The sequence below is a fragment of the Trachypithecus francoisi genome, unplaced genomic scaffold (genome assembly GCF_009764315.1).
Source record: "Trachypithecus francoisi isolate TF-2019V2 unplaced genomic scaffold, Tfra_2.0 Lachesis_group13, whole genome shotgun sequence".
Taxonomy (NCBI): Eukaryota; Metazoa; Chordata; class Mammalia; order Primates; family Cercopithecidae; genus Trachypithecus; species Trachypithecus francoisi.
Window position 1 is genome coordinate 22,701,629 of NW_022681458.1, and position 22,020 is coordinate 22,723,648.

General features: G+C 54.7%; 1 protein-coding gene and 1 long non-coding RNA gene across 10 annotated transcripts; one reads left to right on the forward strand and one right to left on the reverse strand.

Annotated features, from left to right (window-relative positions):
• The first annotated feature begins 372 nt into the window (after positions 1–372).
• LOC117094529 lies at positions 373–3,574 on the forward strand. The gene is made up of 2 exons (XR_004441570.1): positions 373–1,131; positions 1,239–3,574. It is a non-coding gene; the product is annotated as an uncharacterized LOC117094529 (long non-coding RNA).
• Positions 2,016–18,646, reverse strand: SLC11A1 (solute carrier family 11 member 1). 9 transcript variants are annotated; one of them, XM_033230263.1, is made up of 15 exons: positions 18,034–18,646; positions 17,315–17,448; positions 16,003–16,125; positions 15,126–15,245; positions 13,658–13,764; positions 13,163–13,233; positions 12,772–12,839; positions 12,448–12,603; positions 10,376–10,534; positions 8,481–8,570; positions 8,251–8,370; positions 6,361–6,510; positions 4,702–4,775; positions 4,106–4,259; positions 2,016–3,966 (listed from the first exon to the last, which is right to left on the reverse strand). In XM_033230263.1, the coding sequence occupies exons 1-15, from the start codon at positions 18,038–18,040 to the stop codon at positions 3,856–3,858; spliced, it is 1,644 nt and encodes a 547-aa protein (XP_033086154.1). In that variant the 5' UTR covers positions 18,041–18,646; the 3' UTR covers positions 2,016–3,855. The 9 variants fall into 9 exon arrangements, 7 of the variants coding, with proteins under 7 accessions (XP_033086154.1, XP_033086153.1, XP_033086157.1 ...); XM_033230262.1 differs by having other exon boundaries at positions 3,125–3,966; positions 16,003–16,186; positions 17,286–17,448; XM_033230266.1 differs by lacking the exon at positions 16,003–16,125 and having other exon boundaries at positions 3,125–3,966.
• Between the last annotated feature and the right edge of the window lie 3,374 nt (positions 18,647–22,020).

Sequence of the window (22,020 nt, forward strand, 5' to 3'; positions counted from 1 at the left end):
CCTCAAACCAGAGGCCCTCAAGGCTCGTTCCACCCGGCCTGTGGCGCAGTGCTAGGCACTTGGGAACGAAGGTCGCTGCCGTCTCGCGGGAAGCCCCTCCGTGGTGCGCGCCGTGGGTCTGCGGGTTGGTATTTTCACTCGTCGTTACTATTTTGTAAGTTCATTTTAAAACTAATAACGCCAAGCCGGACAAACACGCCTCGGCACTTCCTCCCCTCCCCCTTCTCCCGCGGGCCTCCGTGGCGGGGCGGGGCGGGGCGGGCGCGTCCTGTCCCGTTCGGCCTCCGAGTGCGACGCGGCGCACGTCCGCCAGGCCCTGCCGAGGGGGAGCCGGGGAGGGGAGGCCCCGCGCGGGGGCCGGGAGGGGAAGGGAGGGGAGCGGCGCCTGCCATTAAGCGCGGCGACTTCGTGCCCTGAGGCTGGGAGCAGGGGGCGGGAGGGGACTGTCGGGAACTGATACCCCGGTCCCCGGGCTGGTTCCCCCGGCCCTCCTCCTGCTCCTGGAGAGCCCACGGGGCGGCCACCATTGCGCTTCATCGTGATCGCCACGCGCTGCTGGCGCTCTCCCAGGCCTGCTCTGGCTGCGCCCCCTAACCTCATTTACCCCTTAGAACGGCCTCCTTATCCCATTTCACAGATGAGGAAACTGAGCTTCAAGAAAGGAAGCGACGTTCCCCAGGTCTACCGGCGAGGGCAAAGGCGGTATTCCAGCCTGGGAGCGGGACATCTGTCTCCCCTGCGGTCCGGCCCCCTGGGTGGGGCCTCAGCTTTATCTCCGGATGCGGGGCCCTCATGACCCCAAAAGGAAGCGTGTGGCGAGGGACCGAATGGAGTCGTGGCCTCGCCCTTGGCCTGGGTTGGGTGGCGCGCCTTCCTCTCCCTCTGTGAAGGGGGCTGGAACCTGGCCGGCTGTCCCCCTACCCACCATTCCCAGACGGGCCATCCTGAGCTCACGGGATTCCTCAAGAATGCCCCACCTCCTCCACCCCAACCTATCGCCACTTCAAGTCATTGCCCGTGCCGGTCTTTTCCCAGGGAGCCCTAACTCCTCCTCCCATGCTCCCAAGGCAGCAGAGGCAGCCGCGCCTTCTGCCTGGAGCCCTGGACTTCTCTCCCCACGCCTCGGGGCAGGTAGTTACGGAGTGACTCGAGAGGCCAGGATTGCGTGGGGGGAGGGGGTCCTTCGGGTGTCCTCACTCGGGGGGTTGTCTACACCCAGCTGCTCTCTATCTCTACAGGTAGAGCTCGCTTTATGGCCTCTTAATTTTTGTCTGTTTTATCGATTCGCACCCCAGGAAAAATAAAATCATGGGGGCCACAAATCAGAAACGGGGAGGGGCAGGAACGGGATTCAGCAAGATGCTGTCTGGCACCTGTGGATTTGGAAGCGTCTCTCCCAACCCAGCCCCTCAGCTTCCCCATCTGCCAAACGGGGCTGGTAAAAGCCCATCCCAGGGGGATGGGGGGAGCGGTGCAGAAAGTCGGGGTGCGCTGAGCAGGCTCCTGGGGAGTGCCGAATGCAAAGGGAGCTTCCAGAAGAGCAACTCTGCACCCCTCTTCCTGGAGGGTCGATTTGAGCCCGGGCTGGGAGAACCAGAGCTACAATGGTTGGAATGGGGGCAGCTCTAAGTAGACGCCTTCCAGTCTCCAAACGACTGACCTTGGCGCGACCTCATCACTAGCCCTTTGCCCAGGCCCTGGGTAGCCCCTTAGCCGACCCGCCGTGTCTTCTTGACCAACCTACCCATTCCTCTGCCGTCCCCCCAGTCCTGCCCAAGATCTAAGACGTCCCCAGAAGGCTTCATGTCTTGGCAGATGTGCACAGACGTGCCCCCATGCTCCTGGCACTCTCATTCCTCCTGGACTGTCCTGTCAGCACTCCCCCCTACCCCTGACCCCCTTTCAGCAAGATTCAGTCCCCTTCCCAGGCCGGCCTCAGGGGCAGCGCCCTTCACCGCATCCTGCCACAGAGACTTGTTTGCACAGCTGTCTCCCGCCACTGGAGTGTGGGGCCCTTGAGAGCTGACATCTTTAATTCGGAACTTTGCCTCCCTCCCCCACTTGTAACAGGGCCTGGCACAGGACTGGCAATGCCAAGTGAATTCACGAGAGGGGTGTGTAGGGGGTACAAATGGGGCACTTCCAGGAGGCTAAAGGATCTGGGAGATGCCTTTCTTCGCTACACGCCCCCCATCTATCTTTTTCAGCTGGCATGGACTCATCTCCAGTGCCAACCCTAGAGGAGGCGGGCGGCCCTCTTGCCCATGTACCCTCTGCAGCATTTGCCCAGGTCGCACAAGACCAGTCCCATCCCTTCTCTCCCTGAGGGACCCACTCGCATCGTTGCCCTTTTAAGAAAGAGGAAATTCTTCTCATAAACAAGCGTCCGGACCTGAGCGCGGAGCCAGGCCGCCCGCCCTGCTGGGTCCCCGGGAAATCGGGGGTTCTTTCAGGTGCAACACCCGGCCCAGGTTCAACTCTGGGGAAAGGCCCGTTGGTCTCTCCTAGCTGCGGCTCTCCGCAGGTCCTGGGCTGGGGTCCGAGGGACCCGAGGCGGCTGGAGGAGGGACTTGGGGGAGCCTAGAAACAGCCTAGGGAGCGTCTGTAAAGTGCAGCCCCTGAATGGGGCGAAGGGGTGCTCAGTCGCTCCCTAAGGCAGAGGGGGCTCCCCGCCCACACAGCTTCCCCCGACCCACTCTCCCCAGAGGATTCTGGGGCCCCCCCAGGGCGCGAGCCCCGAGCGCCAACCTTCCCCCGTCGTTCCGCCTGGCGGGGAGGGGGCGGGAGGGCCGGCGTCGGGACCGTCTCTGCCCCTAGGGGGAGCAGTCAGCGGAGAGGGAGCGATAACGGCGCGGCGTGGGAGTCGCGGCCGCCGGGTCCCCTGAGGAAACAGCAAATAACTTGGGCCTCAGAGGCACGGGCTCTTGGGTTCCTTGTGACCTGGTGCCTGACGGAGAAAGAAGCGCGCCTCCGTTTTACTGTCTGGAAAATGGGTTGCAGGCGGAACAGAAAGGCTGCGGCGAATAGGAGCGGACCAGACCCTGGCATACGGGTCTTCTGGATGCTTTAGAGACTTCGTGCCTTCCCGCTTCCCATTCCCTGCTCCTTTGGACGAGAAGGGAACTAGTATTTATGTAACTTTAATCAGGCCGGGTGCGGTGGCTCACGCCTCTAATTCCCAGCACTTTGGGAGGCGGAGGTGGGCGGGATCACTTGAATCCAGCAGTTCCAGACCAGTCTGGCCAGCATGGCAAACCCCGTCTCTACTAAAAATACAAAAATTAGCTGGGCGTGGTGGTGCGCACCACTCCCGGGGCTGAAGCACGAGAATCAATTGAACCTAGAAGGCGGAGGTTGCAATGAGTCAACATTGCGCCACTGCACTCCAGCCTGGGACACAGAGGGAGACCCTTTCCCTGTCTCAAACAAACAAACAAACAAACATTCATCAGACACTATTTCAAGCTCCAGTTTGGAGCCTGTGTCTCGCCCAAATCCCCAAGCCCTTACCCCACCCGTCCTTGGGCTGGCAGGTCACAACTGAAGGTGCTCAATAAATACCTTTTGAAATGTTTTTTGTTTGTTTTGTTTGTTTTTGTCCCCAGTGCCAGGCACTGTGTTAAAGTGCTCAACCTCCACAGCAAAGGTGGTGGTATCTCCATTTTACAGATGAGGACACTGAGACCCAGAGGTTAATCACATGGCTGTGCTAGGAAACAGCAGATCCCTAAAGCCCCCAGGTTGGCAGGTCTCAGGAACTGTCCCACTCCATCCTGCTCCCTGCATGCGCCTCCTCCACATCCAGCAGGCCAGTCACGCCATGCATCCACTCCCAGCCAGGCCCCGGGTGTGGGCCTAGCCAGAGGTCTCCCCTTTCTGGTCCTCTTCAAGGAGCCCATACAGGAAGTGGTGGTGGGAGCTGTGGGCCAGAAAGGTGGCTCCGTGGGCAAGGCAACAGGTCCAGACCTGGGGGAGGGGCGACCATGAGTTGGGGAGAGGCCAAGACCTCTGGGGAAGGCCCAATGTGTCCCCACAGACCCTCCCCATTGGTTGCCTCCCGTCCTTGCCTCACCCATTCCCAAGGCATCCCCTGGCTCTACTGTACCAGGTAGGTGCTGAGACCCAGGTAGGCTGCGGCCAGCAGGGCTGCAAGGCCGAAGTAGGCAGGGTGGGGCAGGCTGGGCAGGTAGCTGACCACGAAGTAGAGGTTGATGGCGCAGACTAGCGCCATGATGCAGGAGGTGACGGCCTTGCTCAGCCTGGGGGACACGAGAGAAGCTCAGGACTGGCTGGCTGCAACTGGACCACCTGCATCTACTCCTCTTCATCTCCCAGTGCCCACACTGGAGGTGGAAGTGGATACACAAAGACCGCTTCTCTGGGCTGTGGGACCTGGAGCAGACAGACCCCCTCCCCACCTCCTGCCTCCTGGGCCCTCCAGGCTACACACTGGCGGGATTTGGCAAGAGCTGAGTCTGAGGTGAGAGTGAGGAGCTCAGGCTCTAGAAACAGCCCTCTGCCCTGGATTCCAATCTTGGTTCCCCAACTTGCTAGCTGTGTGACCCTGGGCAAGTTCCTTAGCCTCTCTGAGCCTCTGTGGCTTCACTGGCATAATGGGGAGAATTGTAGCTCGTACCTCTGGGTGGCTATGAGGATGAAATGTGGTGATGCAATCCAGCACTTGGGAAGGGGGGTACTCACGGGCCATTGGCAAACTCCTGCATGAGGGCGGGCATGCTGGTGAATGTGAGGATGGGCAGCACAGCGAATGGGAGCTGGGGAGAGCAGCAGGAGCCTAGGCTGAGGAATCCTGCCTCAGAATATGGCAAGGGTGGGGACAAGATGGGCGTGGCTTGTCACCCTCTGGGTGGGTGTAAGCTCAACTGCCCTAACCACAATGAGCCTACTTCCCCGTCTCCTGCCTTCTCAGGTTGTGGACTCCAAGGCAGGAGAAAGTGTTTGGGGGCTCTGGCATCAGGTTGCTTCGGTTTGAATCCCAGCTCTGCCACCAGTAACTTAACTGCGTGCATCAGTTTTCCCATCTGTAAAATGGGATAATGAGCCTGGGCAACATACATAATGAGCTTTTGTCTCTACTTAAAAAAAAAAAAGGCCGGGCGCGGTGGCTCAAGCCTGTAATCCCAGCACTTTGGGAGGCCGAGACGGGCGGATCACGAGGTCAGGAGTTTGAGACCATCCTGGCTAACACGGTGAAACCCCGTCTCTACTAAAAAATACAAAAAGCTAGCCGGGCGAGGTGGCTGGCGCCTGTAGTCCCAGCTACTTGGGAGGCTGAGGCAGGAGAATGGCGGGAACCCGGGAGGCGGAGCTTGCAGTGAGCTGAGATCCGGCCACTGCACTCCAGGCCGGGCGACAGAGCGAGACTCCGTCTCAAAAAAAAAAAAAAAAAAAAAGGCCGGGTGCGGTGGCTCATGCCTGTAATCCCAGCACTTTGGGAGGCCAAGGTGGGCGGATCACAAGGTCAGGAGATCAAGACCATCCTGGCTAACACGGTGAAACCCCGTCTCTAGTAAAAAAAATACAAAAAATTAGCCGGGCGTGGTGGCGGGAGCCTGTAGTCCCAGCTACTCAGGAGGCTGAGGCAGGAGAATGGCATGACCCTGGGAGGCGGAGCTTGCAGTGAGCCGAGATCGTGCCACTGCACTCCAGCCTGGGCGACAGAGCAAGACTCTGTCTCAAAAAAAAAAAAAAAAATTAGACCTGCCACGGTGGCTCGCACCTGTAATCCCTGCACTTTGTGAGGTCGAGGCAGGTGGATCATCTGAGGTCAGGAGTTTGAGACCATCTTGGCCAACATGATGAAACCCTGTCTCTACTAAAAATACAAAAAATTAGCTGGGTGTGATGGTGGGCGCTTGTAATCTCAGTTACTTAGGAGGCTGAGGCAGAAGAATCACTTGAACCTGGGAGGCAGAGGTTGCAGTGAGCCGAGATCTCACCACTGCAATCTAGCCTGGGTAACAAGAGTGAAACTCCATCTCAAAAAAAAAAAAAAAAATTAGCTGGGTGTGATGGTGTGCACCTGTAGTCCCTGGTACTTAGGAGCCTGAGGTGGGAAGGTTGCTAGAGCCTGGGAGGGCAAGCTGCAGTGAGCCATGATTGAACCACTGCACTCCAGCCTGGGTAACAGAGGGAGACCATCTGGGGCGGGGGGAGGGGGGGATAATGGTGATTCCTACCCTCCTGCCCCCAGGGTGGCTGTGGGGGCAATGGAAGCCTTGTAGGCAAGGTGTGCCTAGGACAGGGCCTGGCAGGCCCAGGCGAGGCTCAGCATGGGGGTTGCTGGAGGTCCCGTTTAGCTCAGCAGCGGGCAGGGCTGGTGGGTTTCGTGCATCTCACCAGCAGGCTCTGCAGCACGTTGAGCAGATCATTGAGGCCCGACAAGTCGCTCAGGTCCCGGAAGACAGCCACAAGCACGGTGGGCAGGATGGCACAGGAGCGGGTGAGGAGGACGCGGGCGAAGCGTGACCACCGCAGCCTGAGGAATCCCTGGGGTGGGGGTGAGCTCCTTGGTGGGGAGTAGACAGGACTGGGGATTCCAGAGGAGAGATCCTCTGTAGTCCCTCAACTGACTTATCCCTGGAGGCATGCTCTGTTTTTCCACTGTTGAATTGGGGGCAGCTCTGTCCCTAGGCGGCAAGAGGGGGTGGGTGGGGAGAAATGGGGGGCTCCCATCCCATAGCTGGCTGCTGAAGACTAAACAGTTTGGGGGAAAAGGCTTCTGTTAGTCCTGGGTCTGCAGCTTCTGGCTGCATCTGTTGGGATCTCAGTTTTCTCATCTGTAAAATGGGGCTTATAGTGTTGCCCTCTGGGCTACGTGAAGGAAACAAAAGCTGGGTGGGGTGGCTCACGTCTGTAATCCCAGCACTTTGGGAAGCCAAGGCGGGAAGATCACTTGAGCCCAGGAGTTCAAGACCAGCCTGGGAAACATAGGAAGACCACATCTCTACAAATAACTCTAAAAATTAGCCTGGTGTGGTAGCATGAGCCTGTGGTCCCAGCGACTTGGGAGGCTGAGGTTGAGGCTGCAGCGAGCTGTGATGGCGCCATTGCACTCCAGCCTGAGCAACAGAGTGAAATCCTGTCTCAAAAAAGAAAGAAATGCCGGGCGCGGTGGCTCAAGCCTGTAATCCCAGCACTTTGGGAGGCCAAGACGGGCGGATCACGAGGTCAGGAGATCGAGACCATCCTGGCTAACAAGGTGAAACCCGTCTCTACTAAAAAATACAAAAAACTAGCCCGGAGAGGTGGCGGGCGCCTGTAGTCCCAGCTACTCTGGAGGCTGAGGCAGCAGAATGGCGTTAACCCGGGAGACGGAGCTTGCAGTGAGCTGAGATCCGGCCACTGCACTCCAGCCCAGGCAACAGAGCGAGACTCCGTCTCAAAAAAAAAAAAAAAAAGAAAGAAAGAAAGAAGTGGGGAGGGGGAAGAAAGAAAAGAAAAGGCCTGGAGCAGTGGCTCACGTGTGTAATCCCAGTACTTTGGGAAGCCGAGGCAGATGGATCATTTGAGGTCAGGAGTTCAAGACCAGCTTGGCCAACATGGTGAAACCCCGGCTCTACTAAAAATACAAAAATTAGCCGGGCGTGGTGGTGCATGCCTATAATCCCAGCTATGCGGGAGGCTGAGGCACGAGAGCAGGAGAATGGCTTGAGCCTGGGAGGCAGAGGTTGCAGTGAGCCTAGATTGAGCCACTGCACTCCAGTCTGGGTGACAGAGTGAGATCCTATCTCAAAAAAAGAAAAAAAAAAGAAAAAAAGAAAAGAAAAGAAAAAAAGAAAAGGCCAGGCTCAGTGGCTCACACCTGTAATCCCAGCACTTTGGGAGGCCAAGGCGGGCCGATCACGAGGTCAAGAGCTTGCGACCAGCCTGGCCAACACAGTGAAACTCTGTCTCTACTAAAAATACAAAAATTAGCCAGGCGTGGTGACAAGTGCCTGAAATCCCAGCTACTCGGGAGGCTGAGGCAGGAGAAGCTTGAACCTAGGAGGGGGAGGTTGCAGTGAGCCGAGATCGCACCACTGCACTCCAGCCTGGGAGACAAGAGCGAGACTCCGTCTCAACAACAACGACAAAAAAAAAAAAAAAAAAAGAAGAAGAAGAAGAAGAAGAAAAGAAAAGAAAAGAAAAAAAAAAGGACCTACAAGGCCTGGCCCGGAGCCCTAGCCTCCAGTAGTGTGCCTGCTGTCCTTGGACCCCTTGCCCACCCGGGACCGCCCCCTGCCCCACCTCCATCACGAACTGTCCCGCGTAGGTGCCCGTCATGGTGGAGCTCTGCCCGGCCGCCAGGAGACCTATGGCCCAGATGTAGAGGGCCGCGGGGCCGAACAGGCAGCCCAGAATCACGCCCTGCAGGGACGGAGTGTGGTCGGACCGGTGGCCCCGCCCTAGGCCCCGCCCCTCGGTGGGCGGGGCGGGCGCCTCTCTGCGCCTCGCCCTCCCCGCCCACCCTCGCTCACCCCCTGGTAGATGTCCACGGCCACAGTGGCGTTGTTCATGGGGAAGATCTTGGCGTAGTCGTGGAGGCTGCTGTTGGCACAGATGTTGAACTGCGGGTACCAGGGCAGTAGAAGGAAGATATGAAGAGCACGCTTAGCCTTGGGAAACTGGGCTGCCTAGCCTTGACCAGGGTTCCAAAACTGGTGGCCCAAGGCTGAATGTGGCCAGACATATTTTGTTTGACTAACAAAATAAGTCGGGTTTGTTTTGTTTTGCTTTTATGTTTTGTAGCGATGGGGGTCTTGTCATGTTGCCCAGGCTGGTCTTGAACTCCCAGGCTCAAGCGAGCCACCTGCCTCAGCCTTCCAAAGTGCTGGGATTACAGGCATGAGCCACCGCGCCCGGCGGGTTTTTTTTTTTCCTTTAATGTGGATTTGTTGCCAACATTTAAAATTGAGAAGGCCTGGCATGAGAACCCAGTTTCCAGCTTCTTTTTTGTTTGTTTTGTTTTTGTTTTTGTTTTTTGAGACATAGACTCACTCTTGTTGCCCAGGCTGGAGTGCAATGGCACAATCTCAGGTCACCGCAACCTCCGCCTCCTGGGTTCAAGCGATTCTCCTGCCTCAGCCTCCTGAGTAGCTGGGATTACAGGCATGCGCCGCCACGCCAGCTAAGTTTGTATTTTTTTTTAGTAGAGATGGGGTTTCTCCATATTGGTCAGGCTGGTCTTGAACTCCCGACCTCAGGTGATCCGTCCACCTCGGCCTCCCAAAGTGCTGGGATTGCAGGCATGAGCCACCGCCCCCGGCCTGTTTCCAGCTTCTTTTATGTTCGTAAGTGCTGGCATCAGCACAGAGACAGCTGGCTGCTATGCCCTCCTCACACTGTCCACTTCTCACAGCTCTGCACCTGCCTGATCTTGAAGACAAGGGTTTGCAATCCTGATGTTTATCTCCCTCCTTGTACCAAGGAACAGAGTGAGACCCAGGGAGGAGTGTGACCTCCCAAGGTCACAGAGCAAGGCAGTGGCAGTGCCCAGGTCCTTGGAGGCCTGGCCACACCCACAGGGCTTAGCATTCAGGAAGCCCCCAACCCTGGCTGCAGTTGTTAGAGCCTCATGATTGAGATCTACTCAGAAGGGGAGGCAGACACAGGTCCCAGATCCCAGAGAGTCAGGGAGGAATTGCCTAGCTCCTTTTCCAGTATTAGCACAAATGTCACCTCTTCTAAGAGCCTTTCCTGACCAGCTGGGCTAATGCAGACCCCACTCCCATACCCCCAACTATGCTTCTTCACCCCCTTTATTTCTTCCCACTTTGCACTACCCTTCGGGATTCATTCCTGTCTGCTCATCTCGCTCCCCATTTAAGCTGCAGAGAACTGGGTCTTTGTAGCATTGACTGCTGTATCCCCAGAGTCTAGGATGTGCTTGGTACATAACAAATGCTCAGCCGGGCATGGTGGCTCACACCTGTAATCCCAGCACTTCGGGAGGACAAGGCAGGCAGATCACAAGGTCAGGGGATCGAGACCATCCTGGCTAACACGGCGAAACCCCGTCTCTACTAAAAGTACAAAAAATCAGCTGGGCATGGTGGTGGGCGTCTGTAGTCTCAGCTACTTGAGAGGCTGAAGCAGGAGAATGGTGTGAACCCAGGAGGCGAAGCTTGCAGTAAGCCGAGATCGCGCCACTGCACTCCAGCCTGGGCAACAGTGCAAGGCTCCGTCTCAAAAACAAACAAACAAACAAACAAATGCTCGATTATTATTTGCTGAATGAATGATATCTGCCAACGGGGAAGATTATCAGGGCAGAGACTCAGAAGGGCTCAGCTGCATTGCCTAGGGTCCTCAGCAAGGCTTACAGGACATAAGTACACGTGTGGCCTCAGGTTCAGGGGAAAGTGTGTCTCACCGCAGCCTGGTTGGTTTGCTGGTAGAAGGCCTGCCCAAAGACAGCCATGACAAAGAGGTTGATGATAAAGGAGACAGACAGGGCGATGGTGGCCTCTATCAGGAAGTACATGTTGGCTTCTCTGATGTCCACTCGGCGGGCTCGGTCTATCTCTCGAGACTACAAAGGTCAAAGGGAGAGGGAAGTGCCAAAGTCCCTCAGAGTCACCACAGTGTCTCCCACCCTCACACTTCTATGTTCTCCCCAAAGCCCAGTACCTTCTCAAGTCCCCTGCGTGGTCAGCCGATGGACTCCTACATCTCTGTTCTTGCCACAGAGGCCTAACCACTGCGAGCCACTTCGTGGGTGAAGCAAGGCTGGCCTTTGAGGTCCCTGGCTACCTCAGGTCCTGACATGCTCCTTCACTCACCTTTTTCCATCCTCAGACATGTCCAGCTTACTTTATTTTATTTTTTAGAGACAGGTCTTGTTCTGTCACCCAGGCTGGAGTGCCGTGGTGCAATGCATGGCTCACTGCATTCTCCAACTCATGGGCCCAAGTGAACCTCCTGCCCCAGCCTCCTGAGTAGCTGGGACCACAGACACACATCACCACAACCCGCTAATTTTTTAATTTTCTGTAGAGACAGGGTCTTGCTGAGGCTAGTCTTGAACTCCTGGGCTCAAGCATTCTCCTGTCTTGGCCTCCTCAAGTGCTGAGATTACAGGTGTGAGCCACTGTTAGGCTGTTAGGGACCCAAGCCTTGTTCATTTCTGCCCATGGCCTTTGCACTTGCTCTCCCTCTGCTTGTAATATCTTTTCCCTGATCTGCTTCCCCAACTTTCAGTCATTCTCTATCGTATTTCTCTGTTTTGTTTACTTCAGAGTCCCTTTCACAATTATTATTATTATTATTTTTAGAGGGTCTCGCTGTGTCACTCAGGTTGAAGTGCAGTGGTGAGATCTCAGCTCACTGCAGCCTCGACCTCTGGGACTCAAGCCTCACCCTCCTGACTAACTAGGACTACAGGTGTGCACAACACCCAACTAATTTATTTTATTTATTTTTTATTTTTTGTTGGTAGAGACAGGGTTTCACCATGTTGCCCAGGCTGATCTCAAACTCCTGGGCTCAAGCGATCCACCTGCTTCCCAAAGTGTTGGGATTACAGACGTCAGCCACCTCACCCAGCTCTACAGTTCTTTTTCTTTTTTTTCTTTTCTTTTCTTTCTTTCTTTTTTTTTTTTTTTTTTTTTTTGAGATGGGAGTCTTGCTCTGTCACTCAGGCTGGAGTGCAATGGCACGATCTCCCCTCACTGCAACTTCCGCCTACTGGCTTCAAGCAATTCTCCTGCCTCAGCCTCCCGAGTAGCTGGGATTACAGGCAGGCGCCGCCACTCCCGGCTAATTTTTTCTATTTTTAGTAGAGACAGGATTTCACCATGTTGGCCAGGCTGGTCTCAAACTCCTGACCTCGTGATCCGCCCGCCTCGGCCTCCCGAAGTGCTGGGATTACAGGCTGAAACACCGCGCCCGGCCTATAATTCTTTCCTTTGTTTGTTTACTTGCTTGTCGTCCGTCTGCCCCACTAGCACGGAAACTCTAGAAGGGCAGGGGCCTTGACTGTCTGTTTCTCCCAGCGCACAGTAGACACTTTTTTTTTTTTTTTTTTTGAGACAGTCTCGCTGTTGCCAGGTTGGAGAGGTGCAGTGGCGGTGCAGTGGCGCGATCTCGGCTCACCGCAACCTCTGCCTCCCGGTTCAAGCGATTCTCCTGCGTCAGCCTCCCGAGTAGCTGGGACTACAGGCGCGCGCCACCAGGCCCAGCTAGTTTTTGTATTTTTAGTAGAGACGGGGTTTCGCCATGTTGGCCAGGATGGTCTCGATCGCTTGACCTCGTGATCCGCCCGCCTTGGCCTCCCAAAGTGCTGGGATTACAGGCGTGAGCCACCGCGTCCCGCCTGATCCTCAATTATTACAGGCTTCGAAAATCCTGACGGAAGGAGCCAGAGGGGAGGGGCTCCAGGCTTGGAGGCGGGACCAGCATGGCTCCGACTGAGTGGGGGTCTCTTTTGCCCTCCCCGCTGCTCACCTTGACCAGGGCCGAGTGCAGGTAGATGTTGTGGGGCATGATGATGGCGCCAACAATGCCCACCGCCTGCAGCAGCTCGGGGTGGCCGCAGCCCGGGCACGAGGGCAGGAGCAGGCCCCGAAGAAGCGCTCCCTGCTCAGGACGCGCCACCACATACTGCAGGGAGGAGCCTGGTCAGGACAAGCCCCGCCCCTCGCAACCACGCCGCGGTCACCATTTCTCAGCCTCCATCCCACCCCACCCCCACGCAGCTAGCGGCCAGAGGGAAGGGAGAGGAATAATCTTGGGGGGGTCCGCAGGGGGGTTGCAGCACTGGCTTCCTACCTCGTAGCCAAAGGTCAAGGCCATAATCGTTATAAGGAGTCCAAAAAAAGCTTCCAGCTTCCGCAACCCTACACAGCAGAACAAACAAACCAACGAAAAAAATCTGTAACAGCAACAATTCGTAATGGCTAATACTACGAGCGCTTCCAGGCACAGTGCCAAGTACTTAACATTTGTTACCTCACTCAGTCTTCACAAACACCCCCTGATGTCTGTGCTGTTATTTCCCCATGTTACAGGTGAAGAAAGGGATGTCCAAGTAACTTGCTAGAGGCCACCCAGGGAGAGTGCGGGAGCTCAGGTGCGCTCAGGCAGTTCGATGTCAGAGCCCTTCTCCCAGTACAGCACCCTCACCACCACCACTGCCCTATGAGATGGGGTGTGCACCCACCATAGTTATCGAGGAAGAGGAAGAAGAAGGTGTCCACGATGGTGATGAGGACGCCACCCCAGAGTGGGATTCTGAAACCAGAGTGACCCGGGTCAGCCCAGCCTGGTCCAGGGGTCTGTAACTCCTACGTAGCCTCAGGGCTGGAGACAGGAATCTGGCCTCCTGGGAGCAGGACCCTAAGTGCCCCCAGACAGCTAGGGCAAGGGGAGTGGGAGTGTGGCATAGAACAGTCGAGGCTGGGCAGAGCTAGAGGAGAGACCTGGCACCCGGCGCAGCAGGGAGTTTGGGGCTGCAATCCCAAAGTCCTGCATGACTCACATCTGTGTTACTTTAGACAAATCACTTTACATTCTGGAAAATAGGGCAGCAGCCCTGCTTCAGAGGGGACAGCAGGATAAAATAAACTCTGGGACGGACTCGTTGAGGTGGGGGACGGGAAGTAGCAGCAGCTGTTCTCGGCCTGGCCTGAAGATTTGGGGTACACTGGGGCAGTACCGTCCAGCTGAGAGCAGATTGAATGCAATGGCCGTGCCGATGACTTCCTGCATGTCGGAGCCCACAATGGCCAGTTCGATGGTCAGCCAGAGGAGTGTGCGGGGCACCTATGGGGAGGAGATAATCCTTCATTAGGGGTGGGCCGGTTATTTGTCTGTGGTCTCAGACTACATTTACAAGACAGTCTTGCCAATTGGCTTCCTATATTATGTAGGAAGAGCTTACAGGAGATGGAAAGGCAGAGATAAACTTTTTTTTTTTTCTTTTTGAGATGGAATTTCGCTCTTGTTGCCCAGCCTCGAGTGCAATGGCACGGTCTCAGCTCACCACACCCTCTCCCTCCCAGGTTCAAGTGATTCTCTTGCCTCAGCCTCCCGAGTAGCTGGGATTACAGGCATGCATCACCATGCCCGGCTAGTTTTGTATTTTTAGTAGAGACAGGATTTCTCCATGTTGGTCAGGCTGGTCTCGAACTCCCGACCTCAGATGATCCACCCGCCTCGGCCTCCCAAAGTGCTGGGATTACAGGCGTGAGCCACCTCCCCTGGCTGAGATAAACCACTTTTCCCCCTGCTTCTTGTGGTATTTCTGGCAGTGGCACCAGGCAACCTGGGCTCTGGCAGCACTAGTGGCCATTTCATCAGCGTCAATAATGCTTCCAGGAGCTCAGCAGCAAAGGATGGCTCTGGGGCTTGTGCCAGGGGTGTAGCAGCTTTCTGATCTTTCTGAGAGAGCACCACACCCTCTCCCCTTGCCCCCCAAGCCCTCCCAAACCTTTTGATCCCTGCATTCAATACCTTTGAAATGTCTAGTGCTATAATTTCTGTTTTCCAAACTGGACACTCACAACAGCCAAGTCCCTAGGGTCCACCCCAGCCAATGACCATTCCTGAGCTGATGCCTCCCATTTTTTGTCTTGGGCAAGTCACTTTCCCAAATTTTAATTGCCCCTTCTATGAAATGGCATGCCTCTCATGTCCCTCTAGACTGTGTGCTATCAGTTTGAGCCTCAGTCTTTTCATCTATCAAATGGAATTGGGGCCAGGTGCGGTGGCTCATGCCTGTAATCCCAGCACTTTGGGAGACTGGGGTGGGTGGATCATCTGAGGTCAGGAGTTTGAGACCAGCCTGGCCAACATGGTGAAACCCCGTCTCTACTAAAAATGCAAAAATTAGCCGATCATGGTGGTGGGTGCCTGTAATCCCAGCTACTCGAGAGGCTGAGGCAGGAGAATCGCTTGAACCTGGGAGGGAGAGGTTGCAGTGAGTTGAGATCCCATCACTGCACTCCTGACTGGGCGACGGAGCAAGACTCCGACTGAAAAACAAACAAACAACAACAACAACAACAAAAATAGACTTGGGACGCCCCATGTGAGATGATGTGTTTATTTGATCGTGGAAGCTGGAAATGGCTGTTTGGGGTTTGGGGCCAGTGGTTCTCCCTGTCCAGGCCCCCCAAGCTCACCTTAGGGTAGTAGAGATGGCAGACTTCACCCAAGTCCTTGCCTGTCACCACGCCCAGACGTGCAGCCAGTCGCTGGCAGAGCAAGCCCAACACCGTGGCCCAGAGCAGCACCCAGAGAAGCTGTGAGGAGGCAGGGAGAGACCAGCCTCAGAAAGTCCCTGAGTCCGTGGTACCCTCCAACCAAGGACACTCGCTGGGGAGGGGGAGAGATGGAGGCCCATCCTGGCAGGGTGCTGGTGGTTCACGCCTGTAATCCCAGCACTTTAAAAGGCTAAGGTGGGAGGATTGCTTGAGTCAGGAGTTCAAGACCAGCCTGAGCAACATAGTGAGACCCCATCTCTAAATAAACAAATAAATTACGCCAGGCGAGGTGACTCACACCTGTAATCCCAGCACTTTGCGAGATGGGTGGATCACTTGAGGTCAGGAGTTCAAGACCAGTCTGGCCCACATAGTGAAACCCCGTCTCTACTAAAAATACAAAAATTAGCCAGGCATGGTGGCGGGCACTACTTGGGAGGCTGAGGCAGGAGAATCACTTGAACCCAGGAGGCAGAGGTTGCAGTGAGCCAAGATTGTGCCACTGCACTCTAGCCTGGGCGACAGAGTGAGACTTCATCTCAAAAAAGTAAAATTAAATAAGTAAATAGGTTTTTTTTGTTTTTGTTTTTTTTAAAGAGAGGAGTCCAGTCCCCTACCCCCCACGCAAATGCCCCACCTTCTGGCAGGGTTGCCCTGGGGACCCTTTTCGGACCCATTTGAACTTAACACCAGCTCCCAGGCCACACTGGAGAAACACGGCCAGCAGGGGCCTTCAACACTTAGCCTGGTCACCTCCCTCTCGAACGTGTCCCCACTCAGGTCCCGACTTAGTTACTTTGAATCCCGCCACGGCGCCAGCCTGAAGATCTGACTCGATGTTTCCTGGGTCCAGGAAAGCAATGCTCATGAGGAAACCAGGACCAGTGAAGGCCCATAGCTTCCGCAGGCTGAAGGTGCCCTGTTGGGGGTGGGAGGAGTAGAGTGAGGGGGGCCCATAGCTTCCGCAGGCTGAAGGTGCCCTGTGGGGAGTGGGAGGAGTAGAGTGAGGGGGTCTTGGGTATAGGGATGGTGGCAGCTCACCTTGGCCATCCCCTAGAGGAGCCCCAACAGGCCCGTCAGCCTAGCCCTGCCCTCCATGGCCCGTTCCTGGGTCTGCCACCCAGGGGATGGGGAGGGCATGGGTGGAGAAAGCAGCATGCTCTGATGAGTCACAGAGGATCTGCTTTCAGGATCTGCTAAGCTCAGCAGCCGGCTTGCACCTGAACTGCCTGCCCCTCTTAAGCCCTGACTTGTCAGGTCCTCAGAGACCCCACAGGGGGCTGTCTAAGAGGGTGAGGGGGCCAAGCCTCCCTGACCCAGCTCCTCCCTCCCCAGCTCCTTTTCCGACCACAGGGCCTCCTCTCTGTGGTCCACTGAGGCTATGATCCCCCACCCCGTTCCAGGGCATGGCCTATCGGCTTAGAAATCTGCTAAAGATATTGGAGGCTGGGAGCAGTGGTTAGCGTCTGTAATCCCAGCACTTTGGAAGGCCAAGGTGGGCGGATTACTTGAACTCAGGAGTTTGAGACCAGCCTGGCCAACATGGTGAAAACCTGTCTCTACTAAAAATACAAAAATTAGCCTGGCATGGTGGTGCATGCCTGTAATCCCAGCTACTCAGGAGGCTGAGGCAGGAGAATCGCTTAAACTCGGGAGGCAGAGGTTGCAGTTAGCTGAGATCGTGCCACTGCACTCCAGCCTGGGCTACAGAGCAAGACTCCATCTCCAAAAAAAGAGAAGATACTGGAAATGCAGGTGACAACATCCTAGATGCTAGATGCCAGCCTGCAGCCTCCTTCACTTCTCCCTATGCCCTTTCCTAAATGCTAAAACATGTCCTCAAGGCTCCAATCCTAATTCCCCCCAGGCCTCTTTTCCTTCATAGGAAAGCTGAGATTAATTGAGAAATTTTAGACAAATCCTGAAGCACCCCAGCTAAGCACTGGGGACAGAAGCAGGAAGGGGCAGTTGCCACTGTTCACCACTGCTGCTCAAACTTGGAAGGGACTTGTCATCCATGATCATAAGGAGACCCCATTCTCCAGCCCATGGGATCCCATAGGATCCTGTCAATCTTGCAAGCCCCCAGGAAGTTTCCAGCATCCCACCGGTTTTGTGTCTGGGATGGGGATCTTCTCACTCAGGTAGGTCTCCCTGGGAGGCACTTGCTGTGGCCCTGGGCTGGTCGGGCTGGAGATGGAGCCATAGCTGGACCTGCTCAGCCTTTGGGGACCCTTGTCATCTGTTGGGGCACATGAAGCATGGTGAGTGTCCTGCCTCTTTCTGGTGGCCCAGAGTTAAGCCCACCTGGTCCCTTGCTTCCTTCTCCCAGAAAAGTGGAGAAACTAAGGTCCCTGGCCTCCGTCTTGGGTCCATCACCTCCACCTCTCAACCAAACATTCCAGATGTGTGGGACGCGGCAGCTTCAGAATTACTGTCCTCTCATGTGAGGATAGATGCCCAGAGGCAGATCTCCTGCCACAGACAATGCAGAGAGACCCTAGGCTCGAAGAAGGGCAAGCTCAGGCCACATGTCTGCCCCTTGGCCGGACCCCTCACCTTCTCCGGCAGCCCAGAAAGCTCCAGGGGCTTTGATCCACAGACTTCAGACAAAGGAAAAGTAGACCCCTTAGGGGTGTGAAGGACCCCACCCCAGTGAGATTGAGTCTGATGTTCAGAACTGTGTTCTAGACCAGGACTCTCACGGGAGACCAGAGGCTTCCACAGGGGACCAAGGGCTTTCTTGCTTCCTTAAGTCTCCACCAGCCTAGTGACCTCCTCCACTCTACCCCCCAGTCAGGCTCTGTCCCCAGGGGCCACTACTCACCTGTCATTGGAATGCCGAATTCAGGTACTCTGGGAGTGTGAGCAGTGCTCTGGGCAGCTCCTCAGCCTGCACCCCGTCTCTGGGCACTGGTGCAAGTGAGTGTGCGAGCCCACGCCCTGTTACCCATCCGCAGCTGAGCACCCTGCCTCTTACATCAACATTCGCTTCGCATCGGCCGATTCACGCACACACATAACATGGGGCGTTGTGAAACATTTTCCAAAGGCAGAAGTGGCCAGCCCTGGCGGAAGGGTCTGGTTACCCATGGAGTGGACCTTTGTTCCCCTCCCAGCCTGCCCTGTGCCCTACAATACATGTTTCCCTTCCAGGCACCCTGTGTTCTGTGCCTCCCAAGTTAGCTCTGATTTCAGACGCTTCTTGCCCCTTGTGTGTTCATGGCAATACCCCACGACCACACCCCCCTCTGCCACACACACACACACATGCACACACACACACACACACACACACACACATCCACACAGAGTCAGGTCTTTCTTCTCCTCTTCTATCTGGAGTTCCAAGGCTCATTGGCCTAATGCGAGTCTTCATGTCCTCAAAGGCCTCAGTTTCCCTTTGAGGGCCTCAGAGGAAAGGCACTGCAGAAGGGACATGAATTAAAGATTCAGGCCCAGGATGTCCCCAGAAGATGGGGCACTGGGATCTGGTCCTGGTTCAACCACTGATTTACTTGAGATTGTCACCAGATCATGTCCCCTCTCAGAGTTGTTTATTCTATTCTGCGCCCTTCCCTTTTTTTTTGTTTTTTTGATTTTTTTAGAGACAAGGTCTCGCTCTGTCACCCAGGCTAGAGTGAAGTGTGAAGTGCAGTGGTGCCATCACAGTTCACTGCAGCCTCAAACTCTTTTTTTTTTTTTTTTTGAGACAGAGTCTCACTCTGTTGCCCAGGCTGGAGTGCAGCGGCACAGTCTCGGCTCACTAAAAGCTCTACCTGCCGAGTTCACGCCATTCTCCTACCTCAGCCTCCGGAGTAGCTGGGACTACAGGCAACCACCACCACGCCCGGCCAATTTTTTGTATTATTAGTAGAGACAGGGTTTCACCGTGTTAGCCAGGATGGTCTCAATCTCCTGACCTCGTGATCCACCCGCCTCGGCCTCCCAAAGTGCTGGAATTACAGGCGTGAGCTACCATGCTGGCCTTTTTTTTTTTTTTTTTTTTCTCGAGAGAGTCTCACTCTTCGCCCAGACTGGAGTGCAGTGGCATAATCTCAGCTCACTGCAACCTCTGCCCTCCATATTTAAGCAATTCTCCTGCCTCAGCCTCCTGAATAGCTGGGACTACAGGCATGCGCCACCATACCTGGCTGCTTTTTGTATGTGTGTATCAATTTTTTATTTATCTTGAGAGGGAGTCTTGCTCTGTCACCCAGGCTGGAGTGCAATGGCGCAACCTTGGCTCACCGCAACCTCTGCCTCTTGGCTTCAAGCAATTCTCCTGCCTCAGCCTCCTGAGTAGCTGGGATTACAGGCACCCGCCAACCACACCCAGCCAATTTTTGTATTTTTTAGTAGAGACGGGGTTTCACCACTTTGGCCAGGCTGGTCTCAAACTCCTGACCTCATGATCCGTCCACCTCAGCCTTCCAAAGTGCTGGGATTACAGGCGTGAGCTACGGCCCAGCCTTTCTTTTCTTTTCTTTTGTTTTCTTTTCTTTTTCTTTTTTGAGACAGAGTCTCACTCTGTCATCCAGTCTGGAGTGCAGTGGCAGGATGATGGCTCACGGTAGCCTTGAACTCCCAGGCTCAGCCTCCTGAGTAGCTGGAACCACAGGTGCATGCCACCAAGCCTGGCTAATTTTTGTATTTCTTGTAGAGGCAGGTTTTTGCCATGTTGCCTACGCTGGTCTCAAACTCCTGGGCTCAAGTGATCTGCCTGCCTCGGCCTCCCAAAGTGCTGGGATTACAGGCTTGAGCCACCGTGCCTGACCCAGTCAAAAACTTAGATGAAGTTTGGGAGGCTAGGGTGGGAGAGGAAGTCAATTTTCTGGCTCCTCATTGATGGAAGAGGCTGGAGGAACTAGAGAGGTGTGGGAGGAGGGATGAATGATGGGTCCAGAGAGGAGACAGCAGCATTGTGGTTTGTCATTCACTGTGCAATCCTATTGCTCACGGTACTGTCACCATCCCTTGCCTCAGGGGTTTGCACGTATTTCCTAATCACTGCTTTAGCCTCCTGTGGGGATGACTGGGGTTGAGGCTGGGATGTCTTCCTTTTTGCATATTTTGTGGGATCTTTCCTATAGTTAGGAACTCAGTAAGTGTAATTGATTAGCCATTGATTAATATGCTGCACAACCTCTAACTTAAGAGGCAATATAGTGTAATAGTTAAGAGCAGAGGTCCTAGGCTACGTATCAGAGAGCAGGAAGCTACGTGAAGAGTTACAGAAATCTGCAAGGGCATCTCCTTGGGTCTGGAGCTGTTGCTGAATACTAAACCTTGCATGGGTGGGGTGATAGTTCATGAAGTCTAATTCACTCAAAATTCCATATATAGCTAAATATAAAGCTATAGAATGTTTAGGAAAAGACCTAGGGAAAATATTTAGGATCTAGGGCTAGAAGAAGACTTAATAGACTTGATATGAAAACCATGATCCATAAAGGGAAAATTTGATAAATTGGACCTCATCAAAATTAAAAACTAAGTAAAGGCTGGGGCAGTGGCTCATGTGTATAATCCCAGCACTTTGGGAGGCTGATGTGGGCAGATCACCTGAGGTCGGGAGTTCAAGACCAGCCTGACCAAAATGAAGAAACCCCATCTCTACTAACAATACAAAGAGAGGGGAGGTTGCAGTGAACCGAGCTGGTGACATAGAACTCCAGCCCAGGCAGCAAGAGTAAAACTCGGTCTCAAAAAAAAAAAAAAATTAGAAGCTTTTGCTTGGTGAAAGACTCTGCTATGAAGATGAAAAGACAAGATATAAACTTGGATGACATATTTGCAAGTTACATATCTGACAAAGGTCTAGTATCTAGAAATATAACAATCTTTTAAAACTCAACAGTTAGGCTGGGTGTGCTGGCTCATGCCTGTAATCCCAGCACTTTGGGAGGCCGAGGCGTGTGTATCACCTGAGGTCAGGAGTTCAAGACTAGCCTGGCCAACATGGCGAAACCCCATCTCTACTAAAAGTACAAAAATTAGCCAGGTGGATTGGCGCATGCCTGTAATCTCAGCTACTTGGGAGGCTGAGGCTGAAGGATCGCTTGAACCCAGGAGGCAGAGGTTGCAGTGATCCAAGATCGAGCCACTGCACTCCAGTCTGGGCAACAGAGTGAGACTCCGTCTCAAAACAAACAAACAAACAAACAAACAACAACAACAAAACTCAGTAGTTAAAAAAAATAGGCTGGGTGCCGTGGCTCACGCCTGTAATGCTAGCATGTTGGGAGGCCGGGGAGGGTGGATCACGAGGTCAGGAGTTCAAGACCAGCCTGGCCAAGATGGTGAAACCCTGCCTCTACTAAAGATACAAAAAATTCGCTGGGCATGGTGGCGTGCACCTGTAATCCCAGCTACTCGGGAGGCTGAGGCAAGAGAATCATTTGAACCTGGGCGGAAGAGGTTGCAGTGAGCCGAGATCACGCCACCGCCCTCCAGCCTGGGCAACAGAGTGGGACTCCATCTCAAAAAAAATATGTAATAATACAACAGCTAAGTGTGCTGGCTCATGCCTGTAATCCCAGCACTTTGGGAGGACAAAGCGGGTGTATCACAAGGTCAGGAAATCGAGACCATCCTGGCTAACACGGCGAAACCCCATCTCTACTAAAAATACAAAAAATCAGCTGGGCGTGGCGGCACGGCCTGTAATCCCAGCTACAGAGGAGGCTGAGGCAAGAGAATTGCTAGAACCCGGGAGGTGGAGGTTGCAGTGAGCCAAGATCGCCTCACCGCACTCCAGCCTGGGTGACCTGGGTGACAGAGTGAGACTCCATCTCAAAAACAAAAAACCAAA